At 44.9% G+C, this 25,467-nt stretch overlaps 1 protein-coding gene across 1 annotated transcript in view; it reads right to left on the reverse strand.

Moving 5' to 3' along the window:
* Positions 1 to 25,467, reverse strand: part of nes (lysophosphatidylcholine acyltransferase 3 protein nessy) — a 281,768-nt gene that overhangs the window by 134,812 nt on the left and 121,489 nt on the right. Inside the window, exon 5 of the mRNA XM_065426665.2 lies at positions 14,544 to 14,581. Within this exon, the coding sequence (XP_065282737.1) occupies positions 14,544 to 14,581 (38 nt within the window). The remainder of the gene's footprint in view (positions 1 to 14,543; positions 14,582 to 25,467) is intronic.

A 25,467-nucleotide genomic window follows, 5' to 3' on the forward strand; every position in this document is an offset into this window, starting at 1 on the left:
GGTTGGTTGTTGGAATATGGCTTCGCCATTAATCGGCGCACATTTACCAATAGGGCATACAAGCAAGCCCTAAAATGTATGATAGACTGTACGACTCACTCATGCAGCTTAGAAAGCGGCTTTCTTTCTCAACTGCCCCATAAAAAGAGCCCTAGTTCACATCACCCTTAGCTGGTCCACATAATATGCAAATATGCAAGACTATATGCAATATGCAAAGCGCAAAACATTCGTAATGCATTCTATAGCCCAAAAGATTTTCATTTTCCTGTGACACCAATGACATCCACACTGAAGAGATGCAGAAATGCTTTGGCTTGGCTTCCAGAGGTAAATGCTAGCCAACACATAGCTGTGCAGATGCCACTGAACATGCACATCCCACAAAGTTTAGCAACTTCATCAGTGTTTGGTGCAAGCTGGCACAGCTCAATGGTTTGGCGGCACAATCAGCACAGAACTTCCATCCCTGTGATGAATCCTGATGAAGCGGCATCAGATAAGTTTAGCGGCACGGACAGCATGGCTGTTAGGAAAATTCACCACCGGCCTACGGAGCAGCAGGCAGCAAACGGTTGCGGGAAGCTCACCACCAAAAACCTCTACAGCAATCAGGCGCAAGATGAAGTACTAGCTGCAGAAGCATAGTCCTGCCACAAAGTGTTGGCAGAAAGGTTCAAACCAAATTATTGCAAGGGACAGCGGCGCACAGTTGTGCTTGCATATCTGCATGTCCACAGCAAAAAGGATGAATGCTGCGCCATTCCAAAATGCCCTCACAGCCTGGGCCATCATGGTACCTCAAGAAGATTCAACTAAGCACAAGACAAAGCAAAATTATACAAGCTTCTTGTGTCACTAGCATTGTAAAAAGCAACAAAATTATTTTTACTGCTTAAGGAGGCACAAGAGTCTTAAGAAATTACACACAAAATCTTCTGTGGCAGTTATCTAAATCATCTCGTAAGCATTTGCTACAAATGACCTGCTGTTTCATTGTCATATGCTGCTGTGTTTGGTATAACTGCGAGAAACACCACAAAAGAATCATGAACCAGAGACACGTAGTTGCTATACCGAAATGTCAACAGAGAAGAGCATGAGACAACAAAGAAGAGGCGAGTAGTAGCAATGCGCATTTCATGTTATATGATGGTATGTTTGGATGATGCTGCTGCTTCGTGGACGATGAGCACTGGCGATGCTTGCTGTGGTATGTGACGTAATTGAACAGTGTCACGTCTGGTAGACACTGCACGTAGAGATGTGGTCGATTACGCAGCCTCCTCTTGGCGGTTACATATGTTGTGGGGACGCGAGCCTTATCTTGAAAGTGATCTGTGATGGAGATGGAGTGCTTCGAGGTAAATTCATTTGGTACTGTGCGCCTTATCTTGAAAGCGATCTCGTGTTACGTTACAGACAGGTTTTTTCTCATTGAGTAGGCATTGAAATGCTTATGCAATTCAACAATTTTTTTTTCATTTGTCAAGTTACCTTGCTGAAATTTAGCAGGCAGGTTTATCGCCAAATGGACATTTCAAATATCTCATCTGTAAAGGAAGATATGACAAAGTGCCGTATAACTACAGTTGAGCCCCGATATATCGACAACTCTAAAATTTCCTTGAAGATTTTTGTATAAAACTTATTTTATATATTGAGTTATTGACATATCGAACTATTTCGTGATCTCCTTCAAGTTTGATATATCTGGGTTCAATTGTATTAGGGAATTTCTTACAGGTCGTTATAGTAATTTGCGATTTGAAAAGTTAGTTTCCAGAATATGTAGTTGTTCTTAAAGGTCCACCACACAGGCTAAAGCTAATAAAATTTTTGTACAGCTATTGTACTGATCAAAAATAATTTCCAACATTGGAGATACAAAACTACCTTGCAGTAATTTCATTTTATTTTATTTATTTTTTTTTTCATTTTTTTTTCTTAAAGACCCCCGTGAGGGTTTTCATAAGGGGTGGGGTTAACATGAGAAAGCAAAACATTTTGTTTTTCATGATGCCAGGTGGGATGTAACTTTTTCTAGGAAGGTTGACGGACAGGCAATCGCTTGCAATTTCATGGGGAAGGTCATTCCAGTCGCTTGCTGTTCAGAGGGAAAAATGACTTGGAAAATGTACTCATACGGGCATGTTGGCGTAAAACTTTCAGCAGATGACCAATTTGTTGAGACGTGCGTGATGGCGGTGCGCAGATGTATGGTTGCTGTTTGAGCTGGGAATAATAAAATTTGTGAAATAGGCACAGGCTAGAAATACGGCGACGGAGGGGAAGACTATAATTTGGACTATAGCTTGAGAGATGAAACACTAATATAGGATGAGTATGGGCTCTGTTTTGCACAGCTTCTAATGAATCAATGAGGTATGCTTGCTGTGGATTCCAGATGGTGGATGCATACTCAAGTTTTGGCCTGATTAATGATTTATAAGCAAGTAGCTTTACATTTTGAGGGGCGTCGTGAAGATGACGTTTAAGAAAGCCTAGTTTTTTATTCGCAGATGATATTGGCTTAGTTACATGCTCGCACCATGATAAGTCATTGCTGATATTGATGCTGAGGTAAGTATAGGACGGGACAAGTTAAACAGGAGAATTGAAAATCTTATAAGTAAATAAATGCGGGTAGTGACGACGATGAAAAGACATGAGCTTGCACTTATTGGGATTAAGTGTCATCAACCAGTGATTGCACCATGATTGAATGCCTTAAGGTTATCCTGGATGGACTCTTGATAAGCGGTATTAGTAATTGGGGCATAAATAACGTAATCGCCGGCAAACAGATGCACATAACATGATAAACTTTGTGGCAGATCATTAATATAAATTAAGCATAGGAGGGGGGGCCAAGGACAGTTCCCAGAGGAACGTCCAATGGTACCAGTAGACAGTAAGAGGAGTAGTTGTTAATAGCAACGGACTGTGAACAGTGTGTGAGGAATTCTTTTAATCATGCAATAATTTCTTGATGCAAGTTTAGTCTGGAATGTTTTAAGAGTAAAGGTTGATGAGGTACCTTATCGAATGCTTTGACAAAGTCTACAAAGATCGCGTCAGTTTGTAAGTTAGCATCAAGGTTGGAATGAAGATTGTGAAGAAAAATGGCAAGCTGTGTCTCGCACGATAAGCCTTTTCTAAATCCATGTTGGGATGGAGTGAAAAAATTTATAGAGTCTAGATGCTGCATTATCAATTAACTTACATACAGGGTGTCTACCAAGTTGACATTTCCAAATTCCCTGAGTTTTCCAGGTTTTCCCTGCGCACCTTTGCGAAATTCCCTGAATGAGCCAGAACTTTGTTTTATGTCAAGACAGGCTGACACCACGTCGCCCCATGCTGTCATTCTCTAGTAAGCATGCTGAAACAAAAAATGACTTAATCCAGTTTGAATAGTAAGGAGTAATATCTATATTATTTAAAAAGAAAACAGAAGGAAGGTGTTAGTAAAATGCACAGCGAAAGAAATGGTAAAGCCCATTCCAAATTGAGTCGAACATTTTCAAATACGAATGAAAAGGAGATGCATACATAAGTAAATATTTTTTAATATCAGCTATTTCTATGAACTGATAGCAAGCTCATCTGTATGAGGTCCTGAACTTTGTCACAACTAAGGTTCTCTCTCAGCAGCTGGGAAGTCAACCTCCACTGTCCTGACATACTCTCAGCCCGTACACAACATCTCAGCGTTGGCTTTCACTGCTTAAACAATTTATTTTGGTTTGGATGAGGGACGCCTGTGTCTCAGCGTCAGCCAACACTTAGTTTTTTTAGCTCAAGCTCCTTCAAAAAGGCGGCGGCACCCTTCTTTCCCGTTAATTCCTCAATGCGTCGGTCCTTTCTGTTCTCATCCTCCTTCTACCACCCTTTCACCACATGGATCATCTGAAGCATCCTCTTGGTCAGTTGTACAGTCAACATTTGATTTTTCGGACTTCCGAAGGGCCACAAAAAAAAATTGAAAAAAAGGGCAGTCTGAAAAAAATTAATGCACGTCTTTAACTGCCTTTAAGGGCTAAATTACCACAGGCATGTCTGAAAAAGCTCTGAAGGCCTGCCAGTACGCTTATTAGGCATATCAGGGCTTGTACTGTGACAGGAGACGTGGTGCACGCATGTGTAATTAAGGAATACATACTGTGTCCCGTGACAATTGCCCCCTTCACCACGCTTGTTATGCTTCACCGCCTAACACTATTGTACTGAGGCAAAGCTAACTTTCGGAGACTGGCATTACGCAATTTTTTGCGCTGTGCTCTGCGAGCTTCAAAGCCAATCGCGAGGATTACAAAAGCGGAGTCGGTGCCTTTGGTGATAGCGGCGAATTCTTTCAATGAAAAACACGGCACCGCACTGCAAGAAGCTTAATAGCGAACATAGAAGCAGCTAGGCCTAACGTTGCCGCGGTGGTCGTTACGGCTGCCAGCGGATCTGCCTGCGAGAGTGTCGGTTCGAGGCGGCGAGATAATCAAAATAGCGGCGGAGGGGGCTTTGATTAATGCCATTTCAGACCTGCAGTCAGGGCAATATACATTGACTATATGGAGTACGTGGTGGTGCCGCAAAACCGTGCAAATTATCGGGCATGTCCGAAAAATCGGGCGTCTAGAAAATCGGTCGTAACTACTCTGGCAATACATCGTGCCAATGACACGGCGTCAATGACGATTCGTTGCGATTCCTCTGTTACTGGAGCCAGCATTAACACGACTTTCGTTCCCTTTCAATAAAGTTACAGCTAACTTTCCCTGATAGAAGCACAAATTCCCTGAGTTTTCCCTGAGTTTTTCCAGACTGTTCAAATTCCCTGAGAATTCCCGGTTTTCCCGGTTTTCCCAGTTGGTAGACACCCTGACATATCACCTAAATTAAAATGTATCAAGGTTATCAGAAAGAAGAAAAGCTTCATCCCGTAGTTGAGTTGGTACTGAAAACAATGATACCAAGTTTGTTTATGTCCATTCATGGAAACATCCTCAAAGCTTCCATAAGGCAGAGGCACCTCACAAAAGAAACAAAGCTAAGAAAATCGCACTCAAAGTTTAGCAAATGTAGGAAATCTTTATTGACCCTATGATAAATTAAAAATATGAAGCTCAGGTGTTCCTGAACACAATGAAACCAAATTGACTGAAACTTGCTCAGGGAAATATGAGGTTAGATTATTTTCATTGCCAACATATATAAAAATGGCCAATTTCCCTGCTCATATGCGTTTGTTTTCAATGTACATTAATGGCATTAGCGCCACCACCGCACTTGCCATGGTACGTGCACAAGACCCAAGTCATGTTCACGTAAGTTGCGGACACAGTGCCTGCGTAATTCGCATTTCCAAGTGTTGCACTGTCTCCGCTAATGGTGACACTATCGATGTACCTAGTCTCAAAATGGGGTCTAGGCTGCAAGAAACCGCAGCTGTGCGGATAATCGTTGGAACAAGCACCAGTGTATTGGGCACGGTCCTGCAAGGTTGGCTAAGTAAAACGGCAAGCATGCGACGTCTGCGTCATCACATAGTCCATGACTCCACGATTATAGGGCTTTGCTTTGCTATAGCTAAACTGCTGACGCAATATGGGACTGCGGGACGCATTGACGACTTTTACAGCCCAGTATGGCACGACCCAATCCCCTACTCGCATGCCAGCTGGTTTGATCCTTATGGCAAGCACTTGCTCTTTCTCGCGATATGGTCAGATAACAGTTACGCTTTGCTTTCCCTATGCGAGTACAGTTTTGAACCTCTTAAGACAAGCGCTGGATAACCGCTGCTTGTGATCGTGGTGTGATCAACAAAGAAACAGCGGAGTGAATTCAAAGCAGGCCTAGCAGGCAAGCACACCGGCCACAGCAACAGCCAATCGTCCAGCGCCTTTCAGCCTGCTGGTGTGCTGAGCCAAAAGCAAGGCTGCTTGCATTGCCAACTTCGTTATGATTTTTATGTTTGCACTTTTCCGATGCGGTCATCGAAAGTGAGGAGGGTGGGAATGAAAATGCTGAATTTTTAGCTCTGGAATTTCAGCTAGGTGAGCGCCGGCATTTCTGCACCATTATGGGCACCTTTCTTGCCATCTGCACTGACAAAATGATTCCTTTCAGATACCCTTGCGTCCATTTTAAGCTAAATCATTTTGATACAGCATAGTGGGTATGGAGGTACGGCAACTGCAAACATGCATCACACACCTTTCTGTTTCTTGATGCAGACTTTTATCCTGATTGCCTCATGCCATACTCCTGGCACCGCGACTGCATTTGATTCTGTCGAAACCTCAGCAGTCATGGAGGCATTACGGAATCAGGGTGTAGACGAGCCACATGTAAAAATACTGAAAGATATCTATAGTGGCTCCACCGCCACCGTAGTCCTCCATAAAGAAAGCAACCAAATTCCCAATAAAGAAAGGCGTCAGGCAGGGAGATACGATCTCTGCAGTGCTATTCAAAGCGTGTTTACAGGAGGTATTCAGAGACCTGGATTGGGAAGAATTGGGGATAAAAGTTAATGGAGAATACCTTACCAACTTGCGATTCGCTGATGATATTGCCTTGCTTAGTAACTCAGGGGACCAATTACAATGCATGCTCACTGAACTGGAGAGGCAAAGCAGAAGAGTGGGTCTAAAAATTAATCTGCAGAAAACGAAAGTAATGTTTAACAGTCTCAGAAGGGAACAGCAATTTACAATAGGTAGCGAGGCACTGGAAGTGGTAAGGGAATACATTTACTTAGGGCAGGTAGTGACCACGGATCCAGATCATGAAACTGAAATAGTCAGAAGAATAAGAATGGGCTGGGGTGCGTTTGGCAGGCATTCTCAGATCATGAACAGCAGGTTGCCATTATCCCTCAAGAGAAAAGTGCATAATAGCTGCGTCTTACCAGTACTCACCTACGGGGCAAAAACCTGGAGGCTTGCGAAAAGGGTTCTACTTAAATTGAGGACGACGCAACGAGCTATGGAAAGAAGAATGATGAGTGTAACATTAAGGGATAAGAAAAGAGCAGATTGGGTGAGGGAACAAACGCGAGTTAATGACATCTTAGTTGAAATCAAGAAAAACAAATGGGCATGGGCAGGACATGTAATGAGGAGGGAAGATAACCCATGGTCATTAAGGGTTACGGACTGGATTCCAAGGGAAGGGAAGCATAGCAGGGGGCGGCAGAAAGTTAGGTGGGCGGATGAGATTAACAAGTTCGCAGGGACGACATGGCCACAATTAGTACATGACCGAGGTTGTTGGAGAAGTATGGGAGAGGCCTTTGCCCTGCAGTGGGCGTAACCAGGCTGATGATGATGATTATGATGATGATGTCCGCGACTGTGCAGCTGCATTCCTTCCTGCTGACACCAGATGGCAGCTTCCAGCCCTTAGCTTCACCGTCAGCCGGCCCGCTTCGCTGCGAGGGAATGGTCTCCTTTTTTGAAGATAACGTTCCTCACCTCACCTTGACCATGTCATCGGCGTCGACTGATGCGTAATGCTCGGCACACTACTAGAGAAGTCAGCGCCCCTGGAATCCTCTAGTGGGTATGGAGATATGGCAACGGCAAACATGCATCAAACACCTTTCTGTTTCTCGATGCAGATTTTCATCCTGTTTGCCTCGTGGCATTATACCCCTGGCACCGCGACTGCGCAGCTGCATTCATTGCTGCTGACACCGGATGGCAGCTTCCAGCCCTTGGCTTCGTTGTCAGCCGGACCCACTTCACTGCAAGGGAATGGCCCCCTTTCTTGAAGATAACGTTCCTCACCTCACCTTGACCATGTCATCAACATCGACTGATGCGTCATCTTCGGCACACTACTTAAGAAGTCAGCGCCCCTGGAATCCTCTTAGTGGGTATGGAGGTACGGCAACTGCGAACATGCATCAAACACCGTTCCGTTTCTTGATGCAGGTAGGTTCAGCTCCTAAACTGTTTTACAAAAAATCTGACCGTGCTTTTTTGATCGTACTTCCATGCCCACAAGTGTTGTTCTTTGTCTTGTGAATGCGTTCATGTCGCGAAATTGCTGCTAACGTCCGGTGACGTAGAATTGAATCCCGGACCCCTCAGGGAGGAGTCTTCCCGGCAATAGAGTGAGCTAGTTTCGCTTATAAAATCTTTACATGAAAAAATGGATTCTAGGCATGACGAAGTTATTACTGAGCTCAATGAAGTCAAGACTGCCCAAAATTCAATGGAACAGCAGATTACAGATATTGAAGATCGTCTTAATGCAGTTGAAGAAAGCATTCGTACATCTGAGGCAATACAGTTTCAAAGTGTTTCTCCTCAAGTCATGACACTTCATCAGAGGCTGCACGAATTCGAATATCGCTCACGCCGTGAGAATCTATTATTCCACGGTATCGCCTTTAGTTTTAAAGAGACATGGGCCGTATTCGAACAAAAAATCTGCTCTATTCTGAATGACTCATTTAACTTGGGTTTGAAAGGGAACGACAAACGCATATCTCGCAGCCACAGACTTGGCCATTTTGTTCCCAACAAATGTCGACCTATTGTTAAATTTGTGCCTTTTTTTAAACTCAGGGAAACTATTTTTGCCTTAAAAAGCAACTTAAGATTGTCCAAAGTAACCGTTAGTGAAGATTTTTGCAACGTGACAAGAAATGCAAGGAATAAGTTGTTTGAATTTGGCACGCGACGTAGCAAGAAGTTTTCACTACGGTATAACAAGCTTCATATTGGCAATAAGTGTTATGTTTACTCGACGGACACAGACAGCGTGTGTGAATTAGGACCAACCAGTGACAGCAGTATAGCCGGGTTTTCGTCCAGCACTTCCCATACTGCCACAGATACGTCTTTATCGTAACCAAAAATGTGCACTTAATATTGACCATCAGACTTTATCGTTTCTACTTACTAATGCCCGGAGTATTGTAAACAAACATGATGATTTATCGTCCATTATTGACTCATTTGCTGCCGATGTGGTGGTGCTGACGGAGACTTGGCTTTCAAACGCTATCAGTAATACAGAATTATTTGACTGTGAAAAAAATTACACCATCTATCGCCAAGACCGGACTGAAAAATAGGGAGGTGGTGCACCGATTGCCATTGCCCATTACCTCGTATCAGACATCGTCATCGTCGCTACTGCCCTTCTGTGTCCACATAAACCTTGACTATCAAAGTACATTATTCTGTGTGTGCTATAGGTCACCGAGCTCGACACCATCTTTCTGTGCTGAATTATTTGATGTATTGAATGGTTTGGTTACAAGATACCCTTAACTGCCTTTATTTTTGTTAGGCAACTTCAACTTTCCCAATATAGATTGGTCTGGTCCTTTCCTACTATCAGAGACACTTCCGCTGTCAGTCAATCCTTTTTGAACCTATGCATGCAGTTCAATCTTACACAGCTGGTTTCAAGACCTACAAGGTTTCGCTCCGGTACTTCTAACCTGTTAGGTTTAATTTTTACCACTGCTCTTCACCTTTTGCATGGTGTTACTTACATGCCCTGTTTGAGTGACCATTGCGTTATTCACTTCGCCATAACTATACATACTACAAAGAAAGTTAAAAGTGTCAAGACAATTAGAGACTATTCGAGAGGTGACTATGCATCAATTAACACCAAACTTGCACTCTTCATTGAAATTTGCATGCCTACTTTCTTTGGGAGAACAGTTGATCAAATTGGGGTTTACTTAAGAATACAGTCGCGTCCCTAGTTGATAAGTATGTCCCATTACACCTAATTGCGAAAAGCTCCTGATCACCGTGGTTCACCGTCACCCTGAAACGGCTTTTGAATAAGAAGAAATGCTTCTTTCGCCTTGCAAAATGGGTTAACACTCAGGAACGTTGGTTCACATACAGCGATGTTCTCCGAACTTATCGATTAGCTATCAAAAAAGCCAAGCATGTCTTTCTGAATAACACACTTCCTTTACTTCTTTCCACAAATCCATCAAAATTCTGGAGCGTTATCAAACCCAAAGAACGAAATGTCATTCAGCTTTCTGATAGCGCTAGGAATACTATGGCAAGTTATGACTGCTGTACTGCCTTAAATGTCGCCTTTGCGAAATCGTTTTCTGATTGTTCTTTTGATGTGGCTCCAGAAGTGCTTAACGCTTTCCTGACCGTGCCTATGCCCATCGACACTATGTTGTCGATAGTTTCAACATCGATTTTTCCCCGATCGGAGCGCTTATGGACAGCTAGTGCTATTCAGCGCATAAAAGGACAACTATTTTTCAAGTTTCGTTTTTGTGTTTCTTTTTTGGCTGCGGGAGGGATTTTTAAAACGCCTTTTAATCGTGCTTGACGAGTGCGCGCAGTTTCGGATATGGCGTCAACGTCGCGTGCAGCTGCTCCTCAGAAACGGCAAGTTTTGACGGATTCCGATGAGTCTGCATCAGAATTTTGTGATAGTGGTAGCAGCGGAGACACGGGAGATGATTTTGACACATCTGACTTCAGCACGGATGGTGAAAGTGCGTCAAGTAGCTTCGAAACGTCGACAGGTATCCGCCGGTAAGTTCCGTTTTCCACTCCGAGCCATTTTATCGCGGCCGCGATCAAATCTAAAGACATGCGGCGTGTTCTAAAGGCTACGGTTCTTATCTGCAGGGTGTAGACGTCATTTGGACAGGACCACTTGTCGGCGGCAGCACAAAGAGTGGAGTTTTGTGCGAGAAGACGGCCGGGAGTTGACCTCGGCATTGTGCTCCGCAGTGCCACGCGGCGCTTCGCAAGAGCCGTCGACTTCTTCACGCTGTTCTTCACGGCAGAAATAATCACTGAGATATGCAACATGACTAATAAATATGCGTGGATGCATATTTTGGAGAAGCAGTCATACAGTGAGAGAGACGGATCTTGCAAAGAAGCGACTCCCGATGAGATGAAGTTTATCGGACTTCTCATTTACATGGGTATTGTACAAGTGCCACGCTTGCACTGCTACTGGAACACATGGAAATTATTTTCTGGTCTTCTTCTGCCTTCGGTAATGCCAAGAAATTGATTCAAAGCGTTGCTTGCATTCCTGAGTGTGTCTCACCCTGAAAAGACAACTGCCGCATCCCATGGCAAGCTGCATCACGTAGCTTCGCTGCTGAAGCACATCAACGCCTCATCTGCCCAATTTTTCAAACCTGATTGGAGCCTCTCCGTTGACGAGAGGATGTTAAAGTCCAAAGCCAGATCCAGAATTAGACAGTACATGCGGGACAAAGTTATCAAATGGGGATATAAATTGTTTGTTTTGGCGGACTCCAAATCTGGTTACACTGTTCAGTTCAGTGTATACACAGGGAAGCGTGAAGCACCAAGCGCAAGTGGGCTGGCATTCGATGTTGTGACGCACCTGGCAGAGGACTACCTAGATCAAGGCTACATAATTTATTTAGACAACTTTTACACGTCGACATCCTTGTTTGTACACTTGTTGGAGCGCAAGACGCTTGCTTGTGGCACGACGCGCAAGGATCGTCGGGGCTTTCCGGCCGAGCTGAAGGACACCCAATGGGAAAAAAAAAGCAAAGAGAGGAGATGTTCGCTGGCTACAGGATCAGGACGTTCTATATTTACAATGGAAGGACAAGCGTGTTGTTCACATGATGTCGACAGCCCACACAGCCAACAAATTCATACTTGCGAAGCGCAGAAGGAAAGTGAACAATAAGTGGGAAGAAGTATCGGTGAAAAAGCCAATGCTGATTGACAAGTACAATGTGGGCATGCTCGGCGTCAATAAATCGGACCAGCTGATGGGACATACAATATTTTGATGAAGTGTGTGTGCTGGTGGAAAGCGCTGTTTTTCCACAGTACAGATATTGCTGTTGTCAACGGCTTTATTCTATTTGATGAGCACCGTCGGCAGCATCCCGAAGTGCCTGAATTGTCAAGAGGTTCGCGCTTTGATCAGTTCGCATTCAGGCTAGAGCTGGTAGAGCAGCTCATAGGACTTGATGAGCAATAACATCCACAACCCAAGGCTCTTCCTGCTGTTCCCGCTACATGTGCCCCTAAGGATCAACAGCACAAGCCCCAGAAGCTACAAAGATACAGGAACTGCAAATTGTGCTATCAAGAACGGAAAGTGGAACAAAAAACGAACGTTTTCTGCGAGACGTGCTCCGCAAACTTGTGCTTCACCCCATCACGCAACTGCTTTGTGCGGTGGCACAATAGCCATTAGGGATAACATTTTCCTTTGTAAAAAAAATAACTTGTACAGATAGAAAGTTTATATTTGCAGGAATGTTGTATATGGCCTGTTCCTTCAAAATGTATATTTTGAATTTTTTTATGTTATCTTGGTGGAAAGCAGCATCGACGTTTTTGCAGAGCTTTCTCGTTTTTGTTACAAATTTCTTAAGTAATTTTTTTTCAATAAGTTGGTAATAAATGTTTGCTTTCCAATAATACCATTAGAAAGCACATTCCGTCTTCTACAAATTGATACTAAACATTTTAATATCAAACATTTGGTGTAGCAGAAAAAAAGAGTTGTTTACTAGACCACCCGAAAACTGCTTATTTTCCCACAGACAGGAAAGTGTTAAGTGTGACTTTTCCCCCACAGACCCCATTGTCGCCGATTTCACAGGTATTGTGAAGCTAATACAGGGCCTGAAGTTATCGTCTAGTTGCGGTGTTGACAACATCAATTCAAAGTTTTTGAAAAATACTATTGTTTATTCCAGCGTATACAAAGCGTACCTTTTCACCCAGTCTGTTGAACACTCCACAATGCTGGTTGATTGGAAGGTAGCGAGGGTGGTTCCACTCTTCAAACAAGGTAATCTGGATTCTCCCCTTAACTACAGGCCTACTTCATTAACAAGCATTCCCTGTAAACTTCTAGAGCACATTATATACTCTAATCTTATTTCTTTTCTTGAAAGCAACTCGTTTTTCAGTTCTTGCCAGCACAGTTTTCAAAAAAATTTTTCTTGCGCGACTCAACTCTTGTCTTTCACTAATATCTAAGCATTGTCCTTAGACAGTGGTCTGCTAACAAACTGTGCATTTCTAGACATTTCTAAGGTTTTTTATAAGGTGCCACATCAATTACTCCTTCTTAAAATTAGTTCCCTGAATATTGACACTAATCTTTTCAAATGGATTGAATGTTAATTGACTAAGCACTCTCAGTTTGTATCAGCTAACAACTCGTTATCATCACCATGTGCCGTAACGTCTGGTGTTCCCCAAGGTTCTGTTCTGGGTCCTTTACTCTTTCTAATTTATATTAATGATCTTCCGATTAGAATTAACTCTTCCCTTAGGCTTTTTGCTGATGACTGTGTTCTTTTTCGTGCAATAAATGATCCTAACGATAGTTGCGCCCTTCAGTGTGATCTTGACAACGTGATCTTGAGCGATGGTGTACGGTTCTTAACCCGTCTAAGTGTAAAGTTATGTCCATCTCACGTCAATCTAATCCATCCAAAACGTTCGATTACAAGATTAATGGAGTTTGACTAGAGAGTGTCCTATCTGATAAATATATCTTGGTGGTCACATTACTAACAACCTATCCTGGCGCATGCACATCCGATATGTCACTAACTATGCGAACCGCACCCTTGGCTACATGCAAGGAAACTTTTCACAGCAATAGCTGTGAATGCAGCATGCAATGAGCCGGGAGATTAGCTGCTCCAGAGCAAGAAACTGAATTCGCACCAGCGTTATCACAAGAGATGGGCGGGCAAGTATTTCGGGGAAGCTGATGTTCCGGTAGCTACTGCTTCAAAATGCACACGCCTCACGCATTTTCTTGTTTACATGGGATCTAGTGGCTGGAAAACATATCATACAATCACAGTTTGGCAATGTACTGAATGCTGGTGCCAAAAAATTTTGTTTTCCGGAAACGTCTGAACCAGTAAAAAATAAGCGTAACTCTATTGGGTGGTCATTTATTGTGTTCTCGATAGCGTATGTTGGCACCAGGAAATCATACATAACATGATCGTATCAATGCGGTTCTACTGTATTAGGCATTGCAGATGCTGTAGCAAGTTGTTTCCAAAAATCAATTGTTTCACTATATCTAATTATTTAAGACACATGTCCCCTCTTAAATTTGTTTTTCCAGACTGGCTGATTATTGCTATGTCTTCACGTTGCCCTTTGTGTTCGAAAAATTTGCCGGCAATCGTACTCGCATGTTGTGAAAGGAAGGAACTGTCTGCACAAGCCCTGGAAAAACCAAGTGACAGAGAAATGGTATACTAGGCACCACAGAGAAGACAATGCAAAGAAGCACTTGAAGTGATGGACACTGATAAACTTTCCAGGATCGATACAGAGGAGTGATTTGCACTGAATGCAAAAGCACTGCACTTAAGTCTTGCCACCAGTTTAGCTGCAAGAAACAATGCAACATTACGATCACATTAAATTACACATCTTGATTTGACAACCCAATGGCACAAATTTTGCTACACAACACAGAAAAAACATAACGAACAAAAGGCAAAAGTAATCTATGAATTTGCCACAAAGGCCACTCACAGGGTTCTTTGTGCCGTCGTAGATGTCAAACACCAGGCCTGCAAGCACAACAAGCAAGATATTTGTGAGACGTGTACCACACTGTGCTCTAACAAAACCTTAGGACTTGCGACTGACTCCAACCAATAACTGAATTTTATTATCCCGACGTTTCGGAGCCCATTCGGCTCCTTCTTCAGGGGGTTGTACTTCAGGGGGTGGCGGTGTGCTGCTTTTAAACCCAATATAAGCGTCTTTTGTAAAGAAAGGAAGGGGGAGCACGGGAGGTGGGGAAACAGTTCACAGACGGAAAGGTGGGGAGAAACAATAGGGGGGAGGTTGTTGACAGCTGCCTTGGTGCTGGGATGACCGGTGCTAGAGAGAGTGTTCGCGAGGGTGCCCTTGATGGGAGGCGGGGAGGTTACAGGGGTCGCGCCGACGTTATTGTGTTGGTGAAACAAGCGGGAGTCTACCTGGCTATGCATCCTTTTCTTCTTCTCGTCACGTCGCCAAGGCCATGGACATAGACCGAGGGTAGGTTGCCCTTCACGCGGTTTATGTTATTCCCCGTATTCTGAATGTGCCATGACTCCAGTAGTAGTCTCTTTCGCGAGTTTGTCTCTGTTTGAAGGACTTCAGTTTCCTGGAAAGCAATTTTGTGGTCGGCATCTTCAAAGTGTGCAGCGACGGCGCTGCGAATACGGTTGAATGTTCTGACGTCGTTCTCGTGTCGTCTGATCCTTTCTTTTAGATTTTTGGTTTCCCCGATGTACGACGCCAGACAGTCGGCACAATTGATTTTGTAGACGATGCCTTGAGCTTTTACTTTAGGTCGACGATCTTTTGGTTTAGGGAGGAGGATATTGAAGGTGTTTATTGGTTTGTGCGCCACTTTGAGGCCTTCTTTTTTCAATATTGGGCTGAGCGCTTTGCTGGTACCTCTGACGTACGGGATGGACACTCGTTTCTGGGGTTGGGGTGAAGTCAACGGCTGAAGGTCCCGCATTTTGCTTCTTTTTTGTTGTCTGGTTGTTTTTCGAATTAAGTCATCTGTGTAGCCATTTCTCTTAAGTTCGTTGAGAACCGTTCCCTTTTCTTTCTTTTGATCTGATTCCGATGAGGAATGAGTTTCGGCTCGTTTTAATAAATAATTTGCAACAGACGCCTTGTGGTTTGCCGGATGTTCAGATTGGAAATGAAGATAGCAGCCTGTGTGGGTTGGTTTTCGGTAGACTGAAAATTTTAGAATGCCGTCTTTTCGTGTAACTTGCACATCTAAGAATGGGAGTGGTCCATTCTGTTCGCGCTCGTATGTGAACTGTATATCCGGGTCTATGCAGTTTAAGTGTTTCTGCAAGTTTTCGACTTGCCTCATCTTCACGATGCAAAAGCAATCATCCACGTACCTGAGGAAGAATTTTTGGTTTCGGGGAAAAAGTATTTAAAGCTCTCTCCTCGATGCTCTCCACAGTCAAGTTAGCCATGGCAACGGAACGCCATGGCAACGAGAACCATGGCAACAAGAACCATGGCAACGAGAACCATGGCAACCAACGAGCCATGGCAACGAGAACCCAGTCGTTGCTGAACAAGACGCTGATTGAAATATTCCGCAGCCATCCAAACTCTTGAAATCTCTACCTAAAATAAATGTGTAGGAACGGATCCGCCCCAGCTTTCTACGGCTTGCCAAAACTCCGTAAACCCAGAATCCCCTTACGACCAATCGTAGACTTTTCCTGTTCCCAACTACTATCACTATCCACTTACTTGCATCAGATCATATCACCACTCACCGGAAGGACAGCATCCCACGTGCGTGACTACGAGAATTTCATCAAACTCACTTCAAAAGTACGTATCGCAGATGATGAATGTCTTGTCTCTTTTGATGTAATCTCTCTGTTCACAAGAGTACCCATTAAGTTGGCTGTTTCCGCAACTAGAGATGCCCTGGAACGCGACGATATGCTCAGCGAGAGAACCCCTTTGAGTGTAGACGAGATATGCTGCCTTCTCGAACTGTGCCTGTCCAATACCTATTTCACCTTCCGAGGCAGCTACTACAAACAGGTTAAAGGAGCTCCTATGGGGGCCTCAGTTTGCATTGCCATGGCTAACTTGACTATGGAGAGCATCGAGGAGAGAGCTTTAAATACATTTTCCCCGAAACCAAAAGTCTTCCTCAGGTACGTGGATGATTGCTTTTGCATCGTGAAGACGAGGCAAGTCGAAAACTTGCAGAAACACTTAAACTCCATAGACCCGGATATACAGTTCACATATGAGCGCGAACAGAACGGATCACTCCCATTCTTAGATATACAAGTTACATGAAAAGACCGCATTCTAAAATTTTCAGTCTACCGAAAAGCAACCGACACAGGCCGCTATCTTCATTTCCAATCCGACGATCCGGCAAACCACAAGGCGTCTGTTGTAAATTCTTTATTCAAACGAGCCGAAACTCATTCCTCATCGAAATCGGATCAAAAGAAAGAAAATAGAACGGTTCTCTATGAACTTAAGAGGAATGGCTACACAGATGACTTCATTCGAAAAACAACCAGACAACAAAAAAGAAGAAGCAAAATGCGGGACCTTCAGTCGTTTACTTCTCCCCAACCCCAGAAACGAGTGTCCATCCCGTACGTCAGAGGTACCAGCGAAGCGCTCAGCCGAATATTAAAAAAGAAGGCCTCAAAGTGGGGCACAAACCAATAAACACCTTCAATATCCTCCTCCTTAAACCAAAAGATCATCCACCTAAAGAAAAAGCTCAAGGCGTCATCTACAAAATCAGTTGTGCCGACTGTCCGGCGTCGTACATCGGCGAAACCAAAAATCTAAAAGAAAGGATCAGACAACACGACAACGATGTCAGAACATTCAACCGTATTCGCAGCGCCGTCGCTGCACACTCTGAAGACGCCGACCACAAAATTGCTTTCCAGGAAACTGAAATCCTTCAAACAGAGACAAACTCGCGAAAGAGACTACTACTGGAGTCATGGCACATTCAGAATACGGGGAATAACATAAACCGCGTGACGGGCAACCTACCCTCGGTCTATGTCCATGGCCTTAGCGACATGACGAAAAGAAGAAAAGGATGCACAGCCAGGTAGACTCCCGCTTGTTTCACCAACACAATAACGTCGGCGCGACCCCTGTAACCTCCCCACCCCCCCGCCTCCCATCAAGGACACCGTCGCGAACACTCTCTCCAGCACCGGTCATCCCAGCACCACAGCAGCCGTCAACAAACAACCCCCCCCCCCTATGTTTCCCCCCACCTTTCCGCCTGTGAAGTGTCTCCCCACCTCCCGTGCTCCCCCTTCCTTTCTTTACAAAAGACGCTTGTATTGTGTTTAAAAGCGGCACACCGCCACCCCCCAAAGAACAACCCCCTGAAGAAGGAGCCGAATGGGCTCCGAAACGTCAGGCTAATAAAATTCAGTTATTGGTTGGAGTCAGTCTCAAGTCCTAATCAATTTCCCAACCAGACAGGCAATTCTGTCGAAATGTTTAGCTTTAACAAAACCTGCTATAGACCCCTCCAAGCCAATTCAACAAACACGCTATAGTATCAGCCAATGAAAGCAAAACTTTCGCAGTGCTCTTGTTGCAAGCCCATGCAGCAGTCTCCAATAAAAAAGCAAAGGCAAGTGGCACTTTGTAAAATTCCACTGGCTAAATGTGGTCCCAAAAATGCGCTTTTGTGCTGTTCGTAAACTCACATGGTTTTTACAGCACTCAAGCTCAGTATTGGAGCCAGAGACAGACGACTCCCACAGCAATGATAGAAGCCAGGGCATCATTATAAAATATGTATGCAGGTCATAGAGCCAGTCATAAAGGGACTACGATGAAGAAACTGTTCCCAACATCTGGCTACACTCGGCACTTCTGTAAGCCAGCAGCTGATGCTACAACCAGAATTCTGCTCGATTTCAGTCGCAATCCCTGCTCAAGGCTGAGACTATGAGCTACGAAACAGGAGAGGCACTACCCAACGAGCGCTGCAAGCACATCTCCGCTCCTCTCAAGTTCATTCACCAGCTGGCGAGGCAGTCAGACGGACTGAGCTAAGCAATTCACAAGCTTTCGTGGCGCTGTATAAGGCAAGTTAATATTCCCCATTTTTTTATGCAAAGAGGCTTCTTATGGTCTTATTAGCATGCTGTGGCTTTCGGCTGGCCTTGTACACAAAACTACGCTTTTCGGGCTGTATGCAATTTAAAAATATCAAATACGCACAGGCAATCTTGATACCATTCTGGCATGGGTCGCCTATTGTGAGCGACCCGCATATATTTTTGCTGAAGCGTGAAAATTCCTACCGGTAAGTATAAGCCGTATTTACATACATAATGATCCCACTTGGGTAATGATCGCACCCCTGAATTTTGTCGGCAAAATTCAATCTTTTTTCCCATGCATTGCACCCCAAACTTGCCGCAGCAATATGCCGTGTGCCAAGTCTAGCTTGCGATAACATTTGTTAGATGGTGAAAGGTGCACACCCGAAAAAGATAAACAAGTACGCGTGTCAGCACCCCCTCTCAAAAAGCATCGTGCCGATGCAACAAACATAACAGTAGAGTAAAAAACAAAAGGACACTTATTAAACAAAAATAACAAAACAAATAGACAAAAAAAGAAAGTCCAAAGTTCAGCTATGCCAAGTCCCAAGGTTCGTTAGTGCTGGTAGAACGGCTTAAGTCACACAACATGGACTGTTTCAGGTAATGAGCGCCGCCACTGTGACAGTGAAATGCCATCTGGCACGACCTTATAGTCAAGTGCTCTAATGCGTTGGATGATCTCATAGGGTCCGAAAGAGCGGCGTAAAAGCTTCTCACTAAGTCCTTGTCGGCGTGTCGGGTAAACCCAAACATGGTCGCCAGGCGTCTATTCCAGGTAGTGTCGTTGAAGATTGTAGTGTCGACTGTCGGTCCTCTGGTGGTTCTTGATGCACAGGCGGGCGCGCTGTCAAGCTTCTTCAGCGCGCTGGAGAAAGGCAGCATGGCAGCAACATTTTCATCGTCAGTGATGTGCGGCAGCGTGGCAGCCGGAGTCGTCGGCGGGTTCCAGCCGTAAACCAGCTTAAACAGCGTGATCTGTGTTGTTCCTTGTACCATCGTGTTGTAAGCGATAATTACGTACTCCAGGACAGCATCCCACGTCTTGTGCTCGACGTCGACGTACATTGCTAGCATGTCGGCAAGGGTGTTGTTCAGGCGCTCCGCAGACAATTCGTCTGTAGGTGGTAGGCAGTTGTCCTCCTGTGGCTTGTCTGGCTGTATTGCAGGATGGCTTGGGTGAGCTCTGCTGTAAAGGTCGTTCCTCTGTCGGTGATGAGGACTTCTGGAGCACCATCTGGGAAAGGGTCCCAACAAATCCATGCCGATCTGCTGAAATGGGCGGCAAGGAGACTCGATCGGCTGTAGTAATCCTGCTGGCCTTGTCAGTGGTGTCTTGCATCGCTGACAGTCTCAGCATGCCTTGATGTAACGGGCGACGTCGGCGGTCGGGCATGACCAGTAATACCTTTCCTGTATCCTCGATAGCGTCCGAGAGAATCCGAGGTGCCCAGCGGTCGTATCATCATGTAGAGCATGCAGTACTTCTGGACGCAATGCTTAGGGAACAAGGAGGTAGTTGGCCCAGACTGGTGAGAAGTTCTTTATGAGTAGGTTGTTTTGAAGCGAAAATGAAGACAATCTTGGAGACAACATTGGAGTTCCCTTCCAAATACTCAATGAGGCCTTTTAGCTCCAGGTCTGCTCATTGCCATTCAGCAAAGTCTTTCGCACTTATTAATCCTAAAAAGACGTTATCATCCTCGTGTTGCGGCGGTGGGACAATGGGGCGCGTGATAGGCAGTCGGCATCAGTGTTTTCGTCCGGACTTGTAGATTACAGTGATGTCATACTCTTGAAGTCTGAGGCCCCACCGCAACAGGCATCCTGAAGGGCCCTTTAAATACACTAGCCAGCACCATGCGTGAGGGTCACCGACGACTTTGAATGGCCTGCCATATAGGTAAGGGCGGAATTTTGCTGCAGCCCAAATGATGGTGAGGCATTTCTTTTCGGTCGTAGAATAATTGCCTTCTGCTTTTGACAGCAATCAGCTAGCGTAAACTATCACCCGTTCAAGTCGGTCTGCATTGGACTAGGACGGCACTGAAGGCTAGGCTACTGGCGTCAGTATATTTCTGTATCGGCGTCCTCGTTGAAGCACACAAGTACCGGTGGCGACTGCAGACGTCGTTTGCATTCTTGAAATATGTCGACCTGCAGCGCTTCCCACTTGAACCCCACATTGCATTTAGTTGGATGTGTCAGCGGCTCAGTGATGCGCAAGAAGTCCTCGACAAAGCACCTGTAGTTGGCACACATGCGAAGGAATCTTCGTACTGCCTTCTTGTCAATGGGATGCTGAAACTTTGCGATGGCAGCTGTCTTCTGCAGGTCGGGGAGGACTCCAGATTTGCTGATGACGTGGCCAAGGAACATAAATTCATCGTAAGCAAAGCGGCACTTTCCCAGCTTCAGAGTGAGCACTGATGACTTGATGGCCTCTATACTGTCGCAAGCCGCCTGAGGTGATTGTCGAAATGTCTGGCAAAGACGACAACGCCATCCAAGTAAACAAGACAGGTCTGCCACTACAATCCTGCTAAAACCGTGTCCGTCAGGCACTGGAACGTGAGCACCGTCCAAATATCTTGGACTCATAGAGGTGCCTGGCATGATGAATGCGGTCTTTTCATGATCTTTCTAGTCGGCTTCAATTTGCCAGTAGCCAGACTTGAGATCCATCAAGGAGAAGCATTTAGCATTGCGGAGCTGATCGAAATAAAATTATTTAAATTATGGGGTTTTGCGTGCCAAAACCACTTCCTGATAATGAGGCACGCCATAGGGGAGGACTCCGGAAATTTCGACCCCCTGGGGTTCTTTAACATGCACCTAAATCTAAGTACACGGGTGTTTATTTCGCCCTCATCAGAATGTGGCCACCGTGGCCGGGATTCGAACGCGCAACCTTGTGCTCAGCATCCCAACGCCATAGCAACTGAGCAATCACGGCGGGTAGCCAATCCAATGCGTCATCTATCCGTGGCAGGAGGTGTACGTCCTTCGTGATATTGCTCAGTCAATGACAATCAACATAGAAATGTAGGGTTCTGTCCTTTTTCTTCTCTAAGACTACAGGAGATGCCCACGGGCTTTTCAATGGCTGGATGTCGTCGTGCAGCATTCCATCTACTTGTTGCCCTATAGCTTCACATTCTCATGTCAAAACTCGGTGAGAGCTCTGGAGGAGTGTTCGAGTGCATTCTTTAGTTATTACGCGATGCTTTGCAACTGGTGTTTGTCGAATCCTCGATGACGTCAAAAAGCAGTCTCTGTATCGTTGGAGAAGACTTCCAAGCTGTTGCTGCTTACTCACGAGGAGACACAAAAAACACAAAAATTAGGCTACACTCAAAGCACAGAACAATGGCGAACAGCGAACGTGATCGACGATTGGCGAAAATCTCACCTGCCAGTCAAGTGCATTGGCTTTTATACATGAGTGGCCATCGAAGGCTCCAGAGTAATCCCTGGTACCTGCATGTCTTGCAGAATGTTCCACATAGTTCTCCTTGCACTTGCAATCAGATTACACTAGCCTCGGTGACAATAGACAGCAGATAGAACCATCAATAACAGTTGAGAAACTTCCGATACATGCGGGCTTTTCCCGTGCTGAGCAATATCATTTGTTACACAGTGATAAGCGGTCACCCAAAAAAATAAACGAGTACACGTGTCACTATGTTATACAGTGCAGTTCACTTATAGGGAAACCATATATAACAATATGTCGGTTATAACGATCAGTCTACTTAAGAGTGTCAAATTTTACATTAGAACTATGAGAAAAAAACATGTGATACATTATTCCCCGCATATCCAATATAACGATCAAAATTTTGCGTTATGGAAGGCATTTTACGTGCAGAATAATCATGGAATTTGCCTTGCTAAGTTTCCCTTAGACAAATGATGTTGAGATAGGGCGAAATGTTTGCCTATGTGAGTTCTTATCTGCCACCATGAGCCGTGCCACGCACCCCACCCAGCAACCGACTGTGAAAGCTGCGGAGAGCATCACTAGTTGGCGCATTGCATCCCAAGATGCGGCAAGTCAATGTGCGTGTGAAATGCCCATGAGTGTGCTATGCATGAGGACAGAGAGAGAGAAGTGACAAAAGGCAGAAGTGCAGCGGTGTCCACCCTTTGCACCCTTCTTGGCGAGTGCAGAAACGCGCTGCAGACAGTCCAGTTGATAGAAGATAGCTCCGACAAAGCACAATGTTGTGTTGCTTTAGACGAAGCTGCAAATTTTGCAAGTACAGTCAAACCTCAATATATCAAACATGAATATATCGAATTATTGCGTATATCGAACACTTTTTATATCAGCTAAAAAATCGCATGCATTTCTCATTTTTTATTTCAAATGGAGTCGGACACAAAATGGATATATCAAACTCCACCACCGCAGACCACGTGTGCTCTTTTGACAGGCAGCGAGTTTTCCTGCAACACCTTCGAAGATAGCAATGGCACAATGGGCATTCCCGACTGCTGCACACTATAGCTGCACACACAGATTGCACCAAGGGCGCTATTTGAATGTAGCAGTGTACACACGCGGTGGCTTGTTTAATTCGACGTCAATGACGCAATGCATTTTCCGCACTGAATCCTCCTCACTACCACGTTCTGCGCCTGCCACGCTGCTTCGCAAGGACTGGCGGTGCGCATCCACAAAGACGCGCGACAGTGCACGCTTGCTTGGTTCAGCTAGCTCAGCCCAGACTTAATACTTTGTTATTGACAGCGTGTCGAAATGCTTTGACTGACGGACGTGGAGACCGCAATGGAAGTACCGGCCAAACGAAGACGATGCTAAAGTTGATCCCGCAATACTGACGCTTGTTTATTTTTATTTATTTATTTATGAATACTTTTAGTCGTAAGGCTGTATTTGAACAGCCCTGCTCTCGACTTCAACTGGTAGCTGCTTTGGCCCTTCTACATCACTACTGTGGCGCAATAGAAGGCATCGGCCTATAGCTTGTGGATTGTTCAGACTATGTTGAGGACGCCGTGGTTAAGCATGTAGCTACCAATAATAAGCAGGCTATACTGCTGCAGTATTTTCAGCCAAAGAAATAAATACTTGTTGTGAAGCTTCAAATGAGTATTTACTGTACCACGATTGGGGATCGCTGTTTCGAGCACTCGATCAGTTGTGCCGCGCCGACTTCGCGCAGCTGAAGAAGTTAGCGTGGCCTAGGATAATTACATGCGGCACAATCAACGAAGTCGGCGTGGCCTAGGCCAATTGTGCGTAGCGCAACCGAGCACGCATTCCGAACACGCACTCCGAACAACAATCCCTGATCGCGCCCTTGGTTCATTGATCAATTTGCTGAAGTTTTTCAAGAATTTTTTACGTAATTTTATATATCGAATTCTAGCTATATCGAACTAGTTTGCAATCCTCGCACTGTTTGATATACCTACGTTTGGCTGTATCAGCTCCACAGGAGCACTACGATCATGACAGCTCCAACCAGGAGCCATGCCGATAAATAGAAAAGGGAGGCTCTGTGCATTAGGGCGAAACTCCTCGTGATAGTGGAACTATGTGTAACCGACACAATGGAAGCCGCTGATATTACCGAGCTCTAGGGGCATGTCGCTAATGACGATGAAACAGGTGGTGCTTTGATGGAGGAGTTCCTGAGTCTAGATAGTGCTGCCTTGTTATACGAACAGATCTCCTATGGGGTGATTGTTGCCGCAACAAACGCCAGCGTTGTACAACGGGGGTGACGAAATTGACAGTGACCCGTCATTGACATCGACCCCGATGTTTAAGCGAAGTGCACTGTCGTCAATCGAGTCGCTCATTTATACCATGCATGCTAAATTGTTGCCGATAGTGTTTGCACAGTGGCTGGACCCCGCAGATGTAAACCTGAAACTACCGCAAAAGCAAGTACAGATTTCTGACTTTTTTAGCATGCCGAATGCTTGATACACTGTTTAGCTCTTCCGTTACCATGCCTATTCAAATTGATAACAGTGATCAATGCATTATATCACCGATTTCGACATGTTGGACCCATTTCTTATCCACTTAAGGCCATCTAGTAGTTACTACAGGCTTTCAGAAACACTTTCAGAATGCTTTCAGAATCAGTTTAAATTTTCGCGCTCCGGCGATGTTGCGATTTTTGACGGACCTCTTTGCAAACTAACGTGCAGATGCTGTGGCAAGAAGAGGTGTGGCTGTCTTCTGCCACGCTCGCGAAAAAAGCATGCTGCTCATGATTACGCCGCACTAGCATCCAAATTTTGTAATCAAATTACTCCCAACAAGACGGGAACAACTATATCGTCGGCTTTACCATCCGGCAGTGCTGAGATATAATTAACTGAAAATAATGCCAGCTGTTCACTAAAGAGCCTTGCTTTGGAGTCCGAGTCATTTTATTCCGCTAAAGTGTATTTTTTAAGGTCTGCCACATGTCCAACTTGTGGATCCTGCATTTTCAACCAGTTTCAAAGAGTTTAGGTTTCACTTCTCTCGTAAAATCCCAGCAAGGGGCACTGCCGGTATCACTACACAGTTATCAAAGGTCGCTCCCATGGCGTCGTCCCGCGTGTCTGCGTCGCCAGAAAAGCATTGCGCTCGAAACCCACACTTCAATTTTGTGATGCGGACTCAAGTTATGATTTCGAAGATGACAGCAAAGATGATTCAAGCTTGGATGTTCTGAATCAGCATGGGACATCCGCAGCTGTTCACCGACGAGTTTCCTTTACGGCCTTAAGCGGTCTCCTTCGTTGCGCATGCTTACCTGATCTTT

The sequence above is a fragment of the Dermacentor albipictus genome, chromosome 2 (genome assembly GCF_038994185.2).
Source record: "Dermacentor albipictus isolate Rhodes 1998 colony chromosome 2, USDA_Dalb.pri_finalv2, whole genome shotgun sequence".
NCBI classification, from domain to species: domain Eukaryota; kingdom Metazoa; phylum Arthropoda; class Arachnida; order Ixodida; family Ixodidae; genus Dermacentor; species Dermacentor albipictus.